The sequence below is a fragment of the Sparus aurata genome, chromosome 20 (assembly GCF_900880675.1).
Source record: "Sparus aurata chromosome 20, fSpaAur1.1, whole genome shotgun sequence".
Lineage (NCBI taxonomy): Eukaryota > Metazoa > Chordata > Actinopteri > Spariformes > Sparidae > Sparus > Sparus aurata.
The window spans coordinates 20,646,637-20,665,783 of NC_044206.1; the positions used below are offsets into that span (position 1 = coordinate 20,646,637).

Here is a 19,147-nt window from a genome sequence, read left to right on the forward strand (position 1 = left end):
CAAATTTCTTCATTTATTAGAAACATTTTTCTTTTCATGGTCTGTTTTAATTACATGAGCATCAGGTTTCATTTGTTACATCATTTAAATTTCCCCTGAAATATTTAGCTCAAAAATAGCTTCCTTTGTTCAGAGGCACCATGATCACATTCTGGTTTAATAAATGATATTACAATCAGAATATTATTGAGTGCAGAGGCAAATAATGAATAAATATATAAATGCATTCTGTTAGTTGAAATGCCTCTGTGCAGACACAGTACAGTATAAATACACAGTACACAGTACAAATATAGGCTGCAGCTTGTTCTTCAATGGACAGAAAATCACAGGCACAGTTTGACATTTCTGACATTTCTCCTCAACACCAAATTCTGGCCCTTTAAATGCCAACCAGGTAATTGAGGGCATGTTGAGAACCATTTTTAGTGAAATTGTAGAGATGGGCAGACCCGTCGCGCACTCATGTAAAATATCAGGATGATTGAGATGTACAAGGAAAGACACGTGGAAACAGACATGCATGGGATGTTATAAATGTGATAAAAAGACTGCATATGCATGTTTCCTGGTTTCTGTTCACAGATTTCTACTTTGTCACTGTGCAGGGTTTCCCCTACATGTAATTGACTGTAGCGCACCGCCACAGCAAAATAAAAGCCGCCACACCTTCAAAATTCAGGCATAAATAAATCCAGTGTTAGAGAAAGGAAATATTTTACCGTCGTCTTCCACCGCAGTCTTTGACGTTAACATGTTGGATATTTCGCTTGATAATTAGCTAGAGGATTAAATGGTCACTTAGAGCGGAGTCCTGCATGGGTCACCGCATCCAACCAGTTTTCCGACACAACTTACATTCCGCACCCGAGCCGACCCAGTATAAATTGATACCGACGCCCGAAGGAAAATTGGATGGACGCAATTTTTAAAAGTGAAAGCAAGACAGCGTAGAGGGAATGAGTTCTGGGAGGGCGCAAGCACGCATGAATGAGCTCATATGAAATATAAATGCTTATCATTTGTGTCGCTAATAATGACTGATGATAAGTGACGCCTTGAAAATGGCAATCGTAAAACCCGACCCACCTCTCCAGGCGTACAACCGATCTGCATCTGTGTCCGACACAGTACATTCTTATTCACCCATGCAGGACTCTGACTTAGATAACTCCTCTCTTGAAACAAATAATAAAAATAGCATTTTTTTTTTTTACAATATCAGAGTTCATGATGGCTGTGTGAGAGCATTATAACCAGACAAAAAAAAGGGGTAGTTGTGGACCTGAATTTAGACAGCCTGACAAATTAAAACAAATTAGCCTATACCACCGTAAAACCTTTACCAACAAGAATACAAGGATTACTATTTGAATGTGGCTGATTTTTGCTGTTTTATCGTCTTTTAAATACAAATATAATGTTTCTTATTTGCACTATGAAATGCTTTGTATCTTAATGCTGCTATGAACTCAACTTGCTTTGCCTGAACAAACAAACAAACTGGAAAACAAGATCTCATTTTCCAGTCGTGGCAGACTTCTTGGACTCCCCACTTGTCAAGATAATTAAAGATGGCTTTCATGATTGGAACCCTTAAGGAAAAGGAAGAAGGTCCAACTGCTTTAAACTTCTAAAACATAATTTTGAAATCTTGTATTTTGAAAACACATATCATATGGTTAACACAAAGGAAACACATAAACCAGTTACAGTGATTTAATAACAGACATAGTATACTGCTGCTGCTCTAACAGTCTGAAAAGTTATTACCTTGTGTGGGCTCTCATGTGTGTCTTTAGATTTCCTTGTCGTATAAATTTTTTACCACAAACGTCACAACCAAATGGTTTCTCTTCCGTGTGGTCTCTCATGTGTCTGTTAAGACTTGCTGACTGGCTAAATTTTTCCCCACAAACATCACAACCAAATGGCTTTTCTCTTGTGTGGATGCTCCTGTGTTTCTGTAATTTCCCCCGATCATTAAATTTTTTTCCACAAACATCACAACTAAAGGGTTTTTCTCCCGTGTGGATTCTCATATGTCTATGAAAATGTGACAGCTGGGAATATTTCTTCCCACAAGGCTCACAACCGAATGGCTTCTCTCCTGTGTGGACTCGCTGGTGTTTTTTGAGACCAGACCGTTCTGAGAATTTTTTCCCACAAACATCACAACAGAATGGTCTATTTCCTGTGTGGGCTTTTTTGTGTGTATGAAGAGAGCCCTGTCTTTTGAATCTTTTCCCACAAACATCACAAAAAAATGGTTTCTCTTCTGTGTGGACTCTCCTGTGTTGCAGTAGATTTCCCCGATCGTTAAATTTTTTCCCACAAACAGCACAACCAAATGGTTTTTCTCCCGTGTGGACTCTCATGTGTCTGTTAAAGTGTGACAACATAAAAAACCTTTTCCCACAATGCTCACAACCAAATGGCTTCTCTTCTGTGTGGACTCGCTTGTGCTTTTTGAGATCATACCGTTCAGAGAATTTTTTCCCACACACATCACAACCAAATGGTTTAAATCCTATGTGAATTCTCTTGTGTGTATGGAGAGTGCCCTGTCTTTTAAATTGTTTCCCGCAAACATCACAACCAAAGGGTTTCTCCTCCGTGTGAACTCTCATGTGCTGCTGAAGATTTCCCCGATCATTAAATTTTCTCCCACAAACATCACAACCAAATGGTTTTTCTCCCGTGTGGATTCTCATGTGTCTGTTAAAATGTGACAGCTTGGAAAAACTTTTCCCACAAGGCTCACAAGCAAATGGCTTCTCCCCTGTGTGGACTCGCTTGTGTATTTTGAGATTACACTGTTTTAAAAATGTTTTCCCACAAACATCACAATCAAATGGTTTCTCCTCTAAGTGGACTTTCCTGTGTTGCTGTAGATTTCCCCGATCGATAAATTTTTTCCCACAAACATCACAAATAAATGTTTTTTCTCCTGTGTGGATTCTGAGGTGTCGGTTAAGATGTGACAGCTGTGAAAAAAATTTCCCGCAAATCTCACAACCAAATGGTTTCTCTCCTGTGTGAACTCGCTTGTGTGCATTGAGAAGACACTGTCTTGAGAATTTTTTCTCACAAACATCACAACCAAATGGATTCTCTCCAGTGTGGACTCGAATGTGTACTGTGAGACTACCCTTATGTGTAAATCGTTTACCACAAATATCACAAACAAATGTTTTTTCTCCAGTGTTGACACTCATTTTGGAATCTAACTTTTGATTAACTCTACATTCCATATTCACCAAACAAGCAGAGGATCTGTTGCCCAAATTACACATTACTAGTTCCTCGAGAGAAGCCTTACAGTGAAATCCTTTATCACACTGAAAGCAGCTACAGGATTTTTTTGCACTGTTACATCCCACATCGCCTAGATGGGCCTCATGAGCATTTACACCTGACTCAAGTGCCCTGGTCTCTTTCCAACCATTGTCACTGTTTTCAGTTTCAGGTCCAGAATCAGACAAAGATTCTTGCCAGTCACCAGAACTGACATCAGTCTCAGAACAGTCTGCAGCATTTTCATCTGTATCAAGTGGTGGAAAACTATCTGGATCTCGGTTCCTTGTAGATTCAGATCCTCCACATTCCTCTCTGTCAGTTTCTGTTTTTATCTGTGTTGCTGAGCTGCTGGTTGGAGGCTCTGCCTCTCTGTTGTCCTCAGTTAGGCTTTGATGAAGCTGTGAAGTCTGAGGTTTCTCCTCATCATCTTCACTCTTAACAGTTACAACAGTGAATGCGAACCTGGTGATATCAGCCTCCTCAGCCCCATGAAGCTGCTCTCCATCCCGACTGGTCCAGAGTTCCTCCTGTTCCTCTTTTATTTCTCGGGCTTCTGGGGTTTTCTGGTCCAGGCTGGGGTTCCACTCAGAGGAATCCTCTTCTTTGATCACCAACAGCTGCTGGACACCTGCAGGGAACAGTGAAACACAGACAAAGACATTTTGGTGGCCATTTTCTCAGATATTAATGAAAAATAATAAAAACCATCACATTAAGATAAAAGATTGACTTCCCTTGGGAAATGTTAGGATACTGGAGAAAAAACATCAGTAACTAGTGAAGGGAAACATAATTAAATAGAGTTTCTGTCTTAAAATTGAATGATCAGATAATAATTGAATAAATGCCTGCATCCTATATGTACGTCTGTGTATGTTGGCTTGTCGGAAAGAGATAAACACTGCATATTATTGTACGTCTGCTCATGTGTGCATGCTTGCATGTGCATTTTCGGTTGTGTATGCATGCTTGACTGTGTCTGTGTGCGCTCGTTTAATTCTGTACACATTAGTCTGTCAACCCTCATAATTTAGTAAATCATTCTTAATTGTCTTATCCCAGTCGTAATCAGATGTGGGTGATGGTGACTTCTTTGGTCGCGGTAGACTGAGTAAATTTCATGTAAGTTTAAGCTGAGGCTCACCGGAAAGGCCGTTCATGCCTCCATTCTGTTTGAGAAAGAATATTGGCCATTAGACTGGGAAAAACACTGACTGGAGGGGGGCAGACATTTGTGTCAGGTAGACACTTTCTGTCTTTATAAATACTAACTCAAGTGCGAGAAATGGCATGGGCATGGATTTACATAGCCCGGTAGATATAGATATTATATACATCTGGCTGCTGGTGTGCTCCTGCAAAGCTGTGGGCTAAATCTGCAGAGGTATAAAGAATTAATACATGATTCCCTAAAGCCAAATACTTTGTTACTTCGTTGAAGGCTTTTTCTGCATCTAAGGAGACTATGATAGTTCCTGCGTGTTCTAGTAATAAATAATCCATTCAGTCTAGAGAGTTTATTGGCAATTGAAAAGAATCTGGCTGGATCCGAACATCAACTCCCTTGGACTTGACTTACTTTGACCTGCTCACTGTCATCGCGTCAGGTCTGCCACAGTACCAGACTGCAAAGCTAGTGTAAACCACTGGCATGAAGGCTTACAGGCTGTGTGAACCAGGAACAGACCAGACCACAACCTGCAGACAGTCGAGGTGTGGAAATTGCTCGATTGTAAGATGCATCGCCGTGTGGACGTGGATGCTTCCGCTTAGATGCAGAGGACAGAGCATAATCGAGAGTCTGCAGCTTGTGTTGATTGTTAATTGTCCGGCCTCAGCTGGATAATAAAGTTACGTCGCAACATTGCTCCCATGTTTTGAATGGGGGGGCAGACATTAGGCTAACGTTACTTATGTTGGAGGGATGTCGGAGGGAGGCAGAAATCATCTGTGAGTGACAAAACAAGTTATCTGGTATATTCTTGAAACGGAGATCTTGAGGCACATGTCGGATTTTAAGAACATGCTAGGAAGCGCGAAATAGACGACACTTCCGCCTCATACGATTTACTAATCACGTTAGCTAACGTCTGCAGCGAAAATTGATTACAATTACAGCACGCCCAGCATTTTGGCCAAGAGCTGAGGAGGAATGTGGCTAACTTCTGTAAAACACAGCGGTGTAGCAGGTGTGGATGGTGGTGTACCTGAGCTGGAGGGTGAAGTCTTTCGGAGTGTTGTGATGCTCGGAGTGGAGCTGGCTTTATCCGTTTTCGCGCCGACGGTATCTCCTGTGTTCATGATGCTGACTCTGTACCAAAAGTGGTTGATCTATTGCTCCAGGCGGTCCTGGTCGTTTGGTGTTGTAGTCTGGATTATAAAAAGAACCATCAGATTGAGAAAAACAGTTTTTACGTCCGAGGAGAGAAGTTTGTTTGGGTAGTCCTCTGCTAGCAGTGGGCCGCCATCTTGTGTCTCGTGCCGTCTCGTGAGAGGTAAGTTGACAGTGGCACAGTGTCGCAGGATATCGCGAGAGGAACACGCTGCAGGTCCGTGGAAACCAGCGATGCTTTTTGAGAGTTAAGAGAGGAAAACTGAACTAGCATTCAACAGGAGATAAGTGACAACTATGGATCATTTCAGTTATATAATTCATTTAATTTAATTTTCAGTCGAGTTTACTGTTGCATTGAAATCACATCTGTGCTGAGGAGCAGAACTGCAGTGGCTGTTCAATTTGGGGCCAACACACCTCTTACCTGATTAACTGGAGCATTCCGGCTATTATTGCCACATCTTGATTTGTACTTAAAATTGCTTCATGTTCCATAACATATAAAACGGTTGAAAATATTCAATGGCCTCATATGTCTACCAATAAATTTATGTTTACCAACAATATGCCCTTGATATTAAGAAGATGCTGTGAATGTAATTCCTATTGACAACACAATATAAACAAGAGGAATTTCTTACAGTTATAATGAGGTCTCTGTGACATTTGATAATAATCACTGATGTGCGGTTGATGTTTTTTAATAACTGGCACTCACCCAATCTGTAATGAGACCCAACAAGTTAAAATGTGCTCCAATCAACTACCAGTACCTAGTCGGACCCTCAAAATACTTGATGCACCATATTGGTACCAGACTGATGAATGAAACAGATGAGCGGGAGAGCAGCCGCTGTCCGTGGTGCTGATTCTGCTGCTGTGAGCAAAAGAGACCAAAACAGAGCTGTCTCCCTTTTCCTCTTTGTCACAGTCTCTCAGAAGAGGGAAGATCTAGGCTGAATCAATTAAATTAGAAATCAAGAGAATAAACTAATTGTTCCAAACTTTGGTATTTATTGTTGAATAAAGGAGCAAAAGAGGTCTGAACATTTCAACATGTTCAAACTTGAACTCTGTGTCTTTTTCCTCTCTCACATTTAAACAAAGCTTTCGTCACATTGTAACGGTGAACTGTTACAAAATAGAAACCTGATGTGTTGGACTACTCAGTGTTTTAAGCTACTGTCTGGCTGCACTGTACAAAAATATGAGTCCACAATCCCAAGAATTGACAGTTTCTATACGTCCATGCTTCGAGTACAGGACCATGAGAGTGAAGCCACAGTGATTGGGGATTTCATTCACCTGTTCACTTACCTAGCACGCTGAAAAAGGGATAGTTTATTCCTGCATTTGTACACACTGATGAAGACCAGATGGCTGAAAACATTCTGTAAATTTGCAAGGCAAGTTCTTAAGTAAATTCATCAAAGGATATACTGCATCTAAGTGCAACAATCTCTTCTCTATATGTTTTATTAGAATTCTAACACAAGTCACTTTTAATTATTTAACCAGCACCCAGTCTTCAAGAATACATAATTAATCCAGCTTTCTTTGATTTAGTACTTTTAGTAATCAAACAACTTGGCTGACAAAAAACATATGGAAATTAGTTATTGGCAAATACAAAAATAGACAAAGAACAACCAAGAAAAGGTTTCTTTTACATATTTCATAATTCACACAAGGGGTAGCCAGTGATGAAACTGAAGCCAAACTGATGCAATATAACAATACATTTATGTGGTTCTTACCAATAATTATTTTCAAAAAACCCCATCAAGAAATCAAAAACACTTCAACTATCAAGTTTCTATCCTCAGTGAAGTTTCATGTGTTTGCTCAAGTGTCCCCGTTGTGTGAATCTTTTACCGCAAACTTCACAACCAAATGGTCTCTCTCCCGTGTGGACTCTCATGTGTGTCCCAAGGACTGTCTTCTGTCTAAATCTTTTCCCACAATCGGCACATCCGAACGGTTTTTCTCCTGTGTGTACTCTCATGTGTTTCGCAAGATTTGTCTTAAATGTAAATCTTATACCACAAAGATCACAACCAAAAGGTTTATCTCCTGTGTGGACTCTCATGTGTGCCTTAAGATTTGTCTGCTGGGAGAATCTTTTCCCACAATCATCGCAGCCAAATGGCTTCTCTCCTGTGTGTACTCTCATGTGGTTCTGAAAATTTCCCCGATCATTAAATTTTCTCCCACAAACATCACAAGCAAATGGTTTTTCTCCTGTGTGGATTCTCTTGTGTCTGTTAAAATGTGACAGCTTGGAAAAACTTTTCCCACAAGGCTCACAAGCAAATGGCTTCTCTTCTGTGTGGACTCGCTGGTGTTTATTGAGATCAGACAGTTCTGAGAATTTCTTCCCACAAACATCACAACCAAATGGCCTATTTCCTGTGTGGGCTCTCTTGTGTGTATGAAGAGAGCCCCGTCTTTTGAATCTTTTCCCACAATGCTCACAACAAAATGGCTTCTCTTCTGTGTGGACTCTCTTGTGCCTTTTGAGATCATACCGTTCTGAGAATTTTTTCCCACAAACATCACAACCAGATCCAGAATCTGACAAAGGTTCTTGCCAATCACCAGAACTGACATCAGTCTCAGAACAGTCTGAAGCATTTTCATCTGTATTGAGTGGTGGAAAACTATCTGGATCTTGGTTCCTTGCAGGTTCAGATCCTCCACAGTCTTCTTCGTCAGTTTCTGTTTTTATCTGTGTTGCTGAGCTGCTGGTTGGAGACTCCGCCTCTCTGTTGTCCTCAGTTAGGCTTTGATGAAGCTGTGAAGTCTGAGGTTTCTCTTCATCGTCTTCACTCTTAACAGTGACAGCAGTGAATGCGAACCTAGTGATATCAGCCTCCTCAACCTCATGAAGCTGTGAAGTCTGAGGTTTCTCTTCATCGTCTTCACTCTTAACAGTGACAGCAGTGAATGCAAACCTGGAGATATCAGCCTCCTCAACCTCATGAAGCTGCTCTCCATCCTGGCTGGTCAAGAGTTCCTCCTCTTCCTCTTTTATGTGTAGGAGCTTTGGGTCCCTCTGCTCCAGACTGGGGCTCCGCTCATGGGGAACTTCCTCTTTAATCACAAACACCTGCTGGACACCTGCAGGGAACAGTGAAACACAGACAAAGACAATTTGGTGGCCATTTTCTCCAATATTAATGAAAAATAATAAAAACTATCACACTGCTAACATAAAAGATGGACTTCCCTTGGGAAATGTTAGGATACTGGAGAAAAAACTAGTGAAGGGGAACATAATTACTGCATTGACCCGAATATAGGACGACCCTGATTATAAGACAACCCCTCTTTTCAAGACTGATCTTCAGAAAAAGATTCTGATAACCAAAATTGACTTGGTTTAAAGAAAATCTTCATTGAAATTCTGAGAAAATCATTGAAATAATAATTACACACTGCTTTCATTTTTGGCTACAAATGCAATCACTAAGATCTGTATTTTAAATGCAATAAATGTAAATGAACCACTCACCTAGCAATTTAGAATTTTAAATATTAGTTATTCATTAACCATAACGGTGAGATCAATTTGTGAAGCAGTTTGACGAAAAAAACAAACAAACAGAAAACACAATATTGCATTAAACAGCTGTGCAATTAAGCAACACTGAATTTAACAGGAGCAAAAAATACAACCACACAAATTTCATTTAAAAGTCTTGTAACACTGCAACTAGGATGCAAACTGTTAGAACTTTGCTCATGAGATGTCTTATCTTAAGTTTGCATGAGGCTTTTACTCACAGATGTCCTCTGCATCGCTGCGCTCACTGTCACTCCCACTCTCATCCTGTGGTCCCGTCTCCTCCTGCAGAACGTCATCCTCGCTACCATCCAATGCATTTGATATGCAGCACTTTTTAAATGCACTGATGATGCTCTCTGTTGTTACTTCGTCCCATGCCTGGAGGATCCATTCACAAAGCCGACGTACAGCTGGCTTTTGAATTCTTCCAGACGGTGTGAGTGCGTGATCACCGGACAGGAGCCACTCGGTGTACCTCTTGCTCATATTGTCCTTGAAAGGCTTATTAACCACAACATCCAACACCTGTAGCTGGCTGGTCATCCCCCCTGGTATGATGACTAAGTCGCCATTCATCTTCCCCACCTGAGTTTTGACAGCATCAGTCAGGTGTCCACGGAAGGCATCCATAACGAGCATGTTTCTCTTTGTTCTGAGAGCCCCGCGCCGTTTTCCCCACACCACTTTCAGCCAGTCTACCACAAGTTCACTCTCCATCCAGCCCTTTTCCTGGGCACGTACAACAATGCCAGCTGGCATTGCCTCTTTCGGCGCTGTTTTGCGTTTTAAAATCACATATGGGGGCAACTTTGTCCCGTCTGCCAGGCACGCCAACATGACAGTGACGCAACTCTCCTCATTACCAGTTGACTTCACAATAACAGACTTCTCACCTTTCTTGTGCACAATCACAGGTGTAGGCATGTCAAAAAACACAGCAATGCCGATCTGATCAAGGGGGTATGAGTGTTTTTTCCTCAAGCCAATCACATAGCGCTGAAAAGATTGCAGCTTCTCTCCAAAGCCCGTGGGCAGGTGCTGGGCAAGGCTGGTTCTGCGCCGTAACGCAAGGCCGCTACGGCGCATCATCCTGTTGCTCCAGCCGATGCTGGCTTTAAACTCGGTGGTGGGTATGTCTAACTCCTTGGCAATGTCCAATGCTTTCAGCTGGATGATAGCTCTGGAAATGCGCATGCCTTTGTTTCGTTTCTCAGTAACAAACTCACATACCCTCCTGTCAATCTTTTGGAAGCGGCCACTTTGAGGACCACGATAAGCTTTTCTCTTACTGTCGGCGTTTTTCAGACGGTCTTTTTGGACCCGCCATCTTCGGACGTTACACTCTGTAACTCCATATTTCTTGGCTGCCTGACAGTTGTTTGACGCCTCTGCTGTATTGACCACCATTATCTTAAAATTAGCATCATAGCTCCGCCTCAGATGTCTGTTAACTTGCCCCACTCTTGATCCACCTTTCTCTGTTCCATCAGACCTCTCCATCTTTCATCTCCTGTCACTTCTTCTCCGCTGTGATAGACAGATAACCCCAGCCACAGTGTCAGTGACGTCTCTACAATAAGCTGGCGACCTCTGCCTCGACCCGGACAACTAGCAGCATGTGTCAACGGTTAGACCCCGGTTATAAGACGACCCCACTTTGTCACACTATTTTCATCGAAAAAATCCTCGTCCTATATTCGGGTCAATACGGTAAATACGTCTGGTCACGTGCGCATGCTTGCATGTGCATTTTTCGGTTGTGTATGTGTTAGTGAGCGCAATCTTGTGAATGCATGCTTTACTGCGTCTGTGTGTGGGTAAGCTTGTTTGACTCTGTACATGTTAGTCTGTCAAGCTTCACACTTTAGTAAATCATTCTTAATTATCTTATCCCCCATTTTAAGAACATGCTGTGAATCGCGAACTGGACGAGACTTCTGCCTCACAACAATTACTAATCACGTTAGCTAACGTCTGCAGCCAACATTGATAACAATTACAGCAAGCCCAGCAAATCGGCCAAGAGCTGAGGAAGAATGTGGCTAACTTCTGTACAACACGGCGGTGTAGCAGATGTGGATGGTGGTGTACCTGAGCTGGAGGGTGAACTCTTTCGGAGTATTGTGATGCTCGGAGTGGAGCTGGCTTTATCCGTTTTCGCGCCGACGAAATCTCCCGTGTTCATGATACAGTTTCGGTACAAAAAGGGGTTGATCTATTGCTCCAGGCGGTCCTGGTCGTTTGATGTTGTAGTCCGGTTTATAAAAAGAAACATCGGATTAAGAAAAACAGTTTTTACGTCCGAGGAGAGAAGTTTGTTTGGGTAGTCCTCTGCTAGCAGTGGGCCGCCATCTTGTGTCTCGCGCCGCCTCGTGAGAGTTGAGTCGTTCACGGCGGCACAGTGTCGCAGGATATCGCGAGAGAAACGTGCTACAGGTCCGTGGAAAACAGCGATGCTTTTTCAGAGTTTAGATCACTTAAGCCACAACACATAGAGGGAAAACTGAACTAGCATTCAACAGGAGATAAGTGACAACTATGGATCATTTCAGTTATATAATTCATTTAATTTAATTTTCAGTCGAGTTTTCTGTTGCATTGAAATCACATCTGCGCTGAGGAGCAGAACTGCAGTGGCTGTTCAATTTGGGGCCAACACACCTCTTACCTGATTAACTGGAGCATACCGGCTATTATTGCCACATTTTGATTTGTACTTAAAATTGCTTCATGTTCCATATCATAAAACGGTTGAAAATATACAATGGCTTCATATGTCTACCAATACATTTATGTATACCAATAATGTGCCCTTGATATTAAGAAGATGCTATGAATGTAATTCCTATTGACAATACAATAAAGAAGAGGAATAGTTATGAGGTCACTGTAATAATCACTGATGTGCGGGTGATGTTTTTTTAATATCAGGCACCCAGCCAATCTGTAATGAGACCCTACAAGTTAAAATGTGCTCCAATCAACTACCAGTACCTAGTCGGACCCTCAAAATACTTGATGCACTATATTGGTGCCAGACTGATGAATGAGACAGATGAACGGGAGAGCAGCTGCTGATTCTGCTGCTGTGAGCAGAAGAGACCAAAACAGAGCTGTCTCCCTTTTCCTCTTTGTCACGGTCTCTCAGAGGAGGGAGGATCTCAGCTAAATAAATTAAATTAGAAATCAAGAGAATAAACTAATTGTTCCAAACTTTGGTATTTATTGTTGAATAAAGGAGCAAAAGAGGTCTGAACATTTCAACATGTTCAAACTTGAACTCTGCCTCTTTTCCCTCTCTCACATTTAAACAAAGCTTTCGTCACATTGTAACAGTGAATAGAATACAAAATAGAAGCCTTATTTGTTGGACTACTCAGTGTTTTAGCCGACTGTCTGGCTGCACTATGCAAAAATATATGAGTCCACAATCCCAAGAATTGACCTGTTTCAACACGCCCATGCTTCGAGTACAGGACCATGAGAGTGAAGCCACAGTGATTGGGGATTTCATTCCCCTGTTCACTTACCTAGCATGCTGAAAAAGGGATAGTTTATTCCTGCACTTGTACACAATGATGAAGACCAGATGGCTGAAAACATTCTGTGAATTTGCCAGACAACTTAAGTAAATTCATCAAAGGATATTTCTAAGTAGAAAGTATTTCTGTATTTGTGTGTGTGTGTGTATGGATATGTATGCGTATACATATGGACATGTATTTTATTTGTATATATTTTTTTTTTTATCATTGTGTTGTGTTGGTGCTATGGACCTCTCATGAGATGTGTCCCTAATAAAGTTTGAATTGAATTAAGTTCAACAATCTCCTCTGTAAATGTTTAACACAAGCCACCTTTAATTATTCAACCAGCACCCAGTCTTCAAGAATACATAATACAGCGTTCTTTGACTTAGTACTTTTAGTCATCAATAAACTTGGCTGACAAAAAACATATGGAAAATAGTTATTGACAAATACAAAAATAGACAAAGAACCACCAAGAAAAGGTTTCTTTTACATATTTCATAATTTACACAAGGGGTAGCCAGTGATGAAACTGAAACCAAACTGATGCAATATAAAAATACATTTCTGCAGTTCTTACCAATAATTATTTTCAAAAAACCCCACCAAGAAATCAAAAACCCTTCAACTATCAAGTTTCTGAACTCAGTGAAGTTTCATGTGTTTCTTCAAGTTTCCCCGTTGTGTGAATGTTTTACCGCAAATTTCACAACTGAATGGTCTCTCTCCCGTGTGGACTCTCATGTGTGTCTTAAGGATTGTCTTCTGTCTAAATCGTTTCCCACAATCGGCACAGGCAAATGGTTTTTCTCCTGTGTGCACTCTCATGTGTTTCTCAAGATTTGTCTTAAACGTAAATCTTACACTACAAAGATCACAACCAAAAGGTTTATCTCCTGTGTGGACTCTCATGTGTGCCTTAAGATTTGTCTGCTGGGAGAATCTTTTCCCGCAATCATCGCAGCCAAATGGCTTCTCTCCTGTGTGCACTCTCATGTGGTTCTGAAAATTTCCTAGAAAGGTAAATCTTTTTCCACAAACATCACAACCATGTGGTTTTAATCCTGCGTTCACTCTGTTCAGTGACTCATCCGTTCTAGTCACTCCACAACATTCATTATATTTCAGTGCGTTTACTCCTGACTCAGGTGCCCTGGCCTCCTCCCAACCATTATCTGTCTCTTCAGTTTCAGATCCAGAATCTGACAAAGGTTCTTGCCAATCATCAGAGCTGACATCAGTCTCAGAATCGTCTACAGCCTTTTCGTTAGTGTTTAGTTGTGGATGACTATCTGGATATTGGTTACTTGCAGGCTCAGAACCTCCAAAGTCCTCTCCATCAGTTTCTGTTTTTATCTGTGTTGCTGAGCTGCTGGTTGGAGGCTCTGCCTCTCTGCTGTCCTCAGTTTGACTTTGATGAAGCAGTGAAGGCTGAGGTTTGTCTTCATCATCTTCACTCTTCACAGTGACGACAGCGTATGCAAAGCTGGTGACATCTGCCTCCTCCAGTCCGTTAAGCTGCTCTCCCTCCTTACTGTTGATCAATAGTTCCTCCTGTTCCTGTTTAATGTGTAGTGGCTCTGGGTCTTCCTGGTCCAGACTGGGGCTCCGCTCTTCTTGTTTAATCACCAACAGCTCCTGGACATCTGCAGGGAACATCGCAACACACACAGAAATGTTGGCAGCTGTTTTCTTGAAAATAAATAAAAACAATCACCTCAAAAATGTGTAAAGTGGAAATGTTAGGATACAAGACAAGAACATGTGTAATTGCTGTGATGATGACAAGCAGTGAGCAACTAGGTTTGGTCTGTTGTTTTTCCCTACAGGCTGGGTCAAAGCTCTCTCGGACGTACATGAGTTTCATTTCCGCTCCCACATTGAATCATAACTACCGTAAATTACCAAATAATAGCCCTGGCATTTATTTGTTTCAGTCAGCCTCCTCCTCCTCCTCCTCCTCCTCCTCCTCAACTACCAGTTCATTTTCAAACTCTTTACCCTCACCTTCCTCCTGCTGCTCAGCTTCTCCATCATCCTCCTGTGCTTCTTGTCTGGCCTGAGCCAGCATCTCTCTCCCAGCTGCACATGGCTCCCCTTTTTTGAAACAGTGGATCAAATGGTCCTCACTGCCATCAGCTGCCACGTTCAGGCCACACACCTTAAAGCACAATATCCCCAAAACATATATTAAAATGACTGGAACATTTACTGTTATACTCTCTATTTCTCTCTTTCACACATAGACTCTCTCTCACACACACATAAACACACACACACAGACACTTTCTCTCTCTTTGTCCACACACAAACAGACAAACACACACTCACCTTGAAGGATTTTTTCACCAGCTCCGTATCCAACTCCTCCCAAGCTTTAAGCACCCAGGTGACAAGTAGGCGACGAGCTGGGGGTCTCATGTTTCCTCCAGCGGTGTAGGTTTTGTCCACGTTACGGACCATCCAGCTGACATACGACTTGTGCAGGCTGGCTTTGAACGGCTGATTCCAAACAACGTCATGTGCCTGGATATATTTTGTACATCCTCCCGGTATCACAGCCGTAGTTATCTTGTAGCCCCGCTTGAGCTCCTCTTTAGTGGCCTGGCTGATGTGGCATCGGTAGGAATCCCAGACGAGGAGACGAGGGCCAAAGTTGGATTTCCCCACAACTTTCTGCAGCCAATCTGCAGTCAGGTTGTCATTCATCAAGCCATTTTTAGAGGAGGCTACCACCACTCCACCAATGCTTTTCAGCGCCTTGACTTCCTTGACACCTTTAAAAACCACATAAGGTTTCAGTTTGGTCCCGTCCGCTTTTGCCGACAGAACCACAGTCAAGTGGCTCTTCTCGTGGCCTGTAGTTTTCAAAGGGACACTGGGGGCCCCATGTGCCTCCACAGTAGTGGACATGACCATATCGAACCCCACCGCCGTTTCAACCATTGCTATGATGTCTCTGTCCGGGATCTTCTTTGTTCCAATCATCTGGGATGAAGATGTCACAAACTTTACCAGCTTCTCGGGGAATCCTTTGACATCATTCTGGGCAACAGTTGTGCTACTTCTGCAAGTGGAGGTGTTGCGGCCGAGAAAACGATTAAGCCAACCAGCACTCGCAGTAAACTCCTCATCTCTGCTGTCGCTCACGGTGGCGTACATTTTTTTCGCCGTCGCCCTGATCATTTTGCGGGACACTCTCTCGTGGCGTGCCCGTTTGCTGATAACCCAGTCCCGCATGTTTTTCTCAAGCTCCTCGCTAGCCTTCTTCCTCCCTCCACCAGGCAGCCTGGCCCTGTTGCTGCCCTCGTCGAACAGACGCTGAAGCTCCACTTTACTTTTTCGCCAATCTCTCACTCTCTTGGAGTCGACAGAGAAACGTCTTGCGGCTGCTTCTCCCGAGTTTTCCTCTGCATACTTTACGACTGAAAGTTTGAATTTCACGTCGTATTTTTTATTTCTTTTCTGCACCGGAGCCATGGCGATCACCAGTGTGATGACTGGCAAAAAGCAAGCACGACACGTGAAAAAGGCGAAGAAGAAAAACGTGCAGCGTCAGTGGTCACGTCTTCTTTGTTGATGTTTTTTAACATAAGTTAAACTCGGCATTTATTTGGAACCGGTGGTTATTTACCAAAATATACACCTGTAGCCGGTGTTTAATTGAAACCAGGCCATTAAATGGTAATTTGCGGTAGATGCAGAAACGCCACCTGAAAGACTAACCTCTGAACAACACGCTGGTGAAGCAGATGTGGATGGTGGTGTACCTGAGCTGGAGGGGGAACTCTGTCGGAGTCTTTTGTTGCTCGGAGTGGAGCTAGCTTCGGCTGTTTGCACGTCCTCGCTCATAACCCAGATTCTGTGAAAACACCCGTCGTTCCAGGTGGTCCAGGATTAGTACGTGGTCCAGGTTTGGAGTGAAAACTGGAAAATCAGCAGGTGAAGACAAATACGACACGAACAAAAAGGTTGTTTTTTTTCGAGGAGGGAAGTTTGTTCAGTAGTCGTAGGGGGCCGCCATCTTGGGTCTCGCAGTGTCTCGTGAGAGTTGCGCTTTTAAGGGTGTCGCGTTGTCGACAGATCTCGCGAGAAAAACAAGGAAACGGGTCTACGGAAACGAGCTCAAAAGAAGTGACAGCCTGTAGTCTGAACAACTAGTCTTGATTCACCCCGTCAACTTCATCTATTTTTTGTCAAATGTATGCACACATGCTTGGAACATTCTTCAGGTTAACAGGTTTATTGGTAACAGTTTAAATTCTTCAGGGGCTGGGGAAAAAAACATAGTAAAGATAGTGTGATAGTGAAGATATCAATGTAAAAAGGCACCTTAACCACAGGAGAGCTAATCTTAAATACTTTTAAAATACAACCTCCTGCAGTGCAACCACAGGCTTTACCGCCCTGGCTTCAAAGATAAAACAAATTTCCAACCTGCAAAACAGTTGGTTAAACCCTTTCTCCTATAGGTCAATTCTATTCACAGACTCATTAAAGAATTTGGACAAGCTAAGAAAAAACCTTTGTGTGCCATATGTTTCAATGTTGGCATGGAAGCATAGAATAGAAGGACTACAAACTGTACCAACAGTATGCAAGGCTTAGAACAGTGAGAGACTGTTAGCATGAGGCCGTACTACCTCCCGAGGGAGTTCACATAGGTGATCATGTTCGCTGTGTGTATCCCCCCCTCTGCTAACACTGATGCAGCTTGTGATGTTCTTCACTCAGTCACAAGCTCACTGCAGACACAGAACCCACAGGCCCTCTTCCTCATCTCTGGGGACTTCAACCATGCCTCTCTGTTCTCCACCCTGCCCACATTCACACAATATGTCACCTGCCACACCAGAGACAGTAAAACACTGGACTTATTGTATGCCAACAGCAAGGAGGCATACAACTCATCCCCCCTCCTGATGAAATGCATCTCTCCTTGTTTATACAGGGTTAATGTTTTATTGTGTCGCTGTCCCTGTTCAAATAAAGAAATAATAATAATAACTGGTATGCCAACAGCAAGGAGGCATACAACTCACCCCCCTCCCTCTCCTGGGAAGATCTGACCACAACCTGGTGCATCTCCTGCCTGTGTACAAGCCCCTTGTAAACAGGCAACCAGTGGAAACCTGCACAGTTAAAGCATGGACTGAGGAGGCTCTGAGGGACTGCTTTGACTCAACTGTGTGGGAAGAACTGTGTGTTTCTCATTAGGGGGGGCATCGACAGCTTAACAGACTGCATAACAGACTATATAAACTTCTGTGTTGATAACACTGTACCCACCAGGACTGTATGGTGTTTTTCAAATAGTAAAACCCAGGATTAATCCCGACATAAAGGCTCTCCTTAAGGGGAAAAAGAGGGCCTTTAGGTCAGGAAGCAAGGAGGAGCTGAAGGCTGTGCAGAAGGAGCTGAGGAGGAAGATCAGAGAGGGGAAGAACAGCTACAGGAGGAAGATGGAGAACCAGCTGCAGCAGGCTGCGGGGGATCAGACGTGGGTGAACGACATGAACCTATTCTTCAATAGGTTTGATCAGACACCCACCCCTCCCCCGGCCCAGTTATCTCTGCTGCCCCCCACCACTTCTTCCATCCCCCGTTTACTGCCCTATTCTCATCTCTACCTCCCTATCCACAGCTTTCATGTCACAGACCCCCCCCCCGGACATTCACCCTTCCCCCACATCCGACACTCAGCCCCCCTGCTCCACTTTGTCCCTCTTGTCTCTCCAGGTGAGAAATGAGTTGAGGAAGATGAAGGTGAAGAAAGCTACGGGTCCAGATGGGATCAGCTCAAGGCTCCTCAAGTCCTGTGCAGACCAGCTGTGCAGGATTTTGGAATACATCTTCAACCTGAGCCTGAAGATGGGAAAAGTGCCACTGCTGTGGAAAACCTCCTGCGTGGTACCTGTACCAAAGATCCCTCACCCAAAAGACTTCAACAACTACAGACCAGTTGCTCTCACTTCACACCTGATGAAGACTCTGGAGCGGCTGGTCCTCGTCCATCTCCGCCCTCTGGTGGGTCCTTTTATGGACCCACTCCAGTTTGCATATCAACCTGGCATCGGAGTGGACGACGCCATCATCTTCCTCCTGGACAGATCACTGTCTCACCTGGAGAAGCCTGGAAGCACTGTGAGGATCATGTTCTTTGATTTCTCCAGTGCTTTTAACACCATTCAGCCTGCACTCCTGGGGGACAAGCTTGAGTTCGCAGGGGTGAACCAAAGAGCTGGTGGTGGATTTCCGCAGGCACAAACAACTCTGCACACAGGTGAACATCCTTGGAACAGACATTGAGATGGTGACATCTTACAAGTACCTGGGAGTTCACCTGAACAATAAACTGGCACTCCTGACCTCTTTCTACGACTCTGTGGTGGCATCAGCCATTTTCTATGGAGT

General features: G+C 43.2%; 2 protein-coding genes across 3 annotated transcripts; both read right to left on the reverse strand.

Moving 5' to 3' along the window:
* Positions 1–11,581, reverse strand: LOC115571605 (zinc finger protein 260-like). 2 transcript variants are annotated; one of them, XM_030401078.1, is made up of 3 exons: positions 11,295–11,581; positions 5,508–5,670; positions 1–3,928 (listed from the first exon to the last, which is right to left on the reverse strand). In XM_030401078.1, exons 2-3 carry the CDS (start codon positions 5,599–5,601, stop codon positions 1,770–1,772), a joined length of 2,253 nt encoding a protein of 750 aa, XP_030256938.1. In that variant the 5' UTR covers positions 5,602–5,670; positions 11,295–11,581; the 3' UTR covers positions 1–1,769. The 2 variants fall into 2 exon arrangements, with proteins under 2 accessions (XP_030256938.1, XP_030256937.1); XM_030401077.1 differs by lacking the exon at positions 11,295–11,581 and having other exon boundaries at positions 5,508–5,894.
* On the reverse strand, positions 7,458–16,760 carry LOC115571534 (uncharacterized). Its single transcript, XM_030400979.1, has 5 exons — positions 15,065–16,760; positions 14,741–14,894; positions 13,385–14,379; positions 9,422–10,703; positions 7,458–8,755 (listed from the first exon to the last, which is right to left on the reverse strand). The coding sequence occupies exons 1-5, from the start codon at positions 16,211–16,213 to the stop codon at positions 7,458–7,460; spliced, it is 4,878 nt and encodes a 1,625-aa protein (XP_030256839.1). The 5' UTR covers positions 16,214–16,760.
* Positions 16,761–19,147: the final 2,387 nt, after the last annotated feature.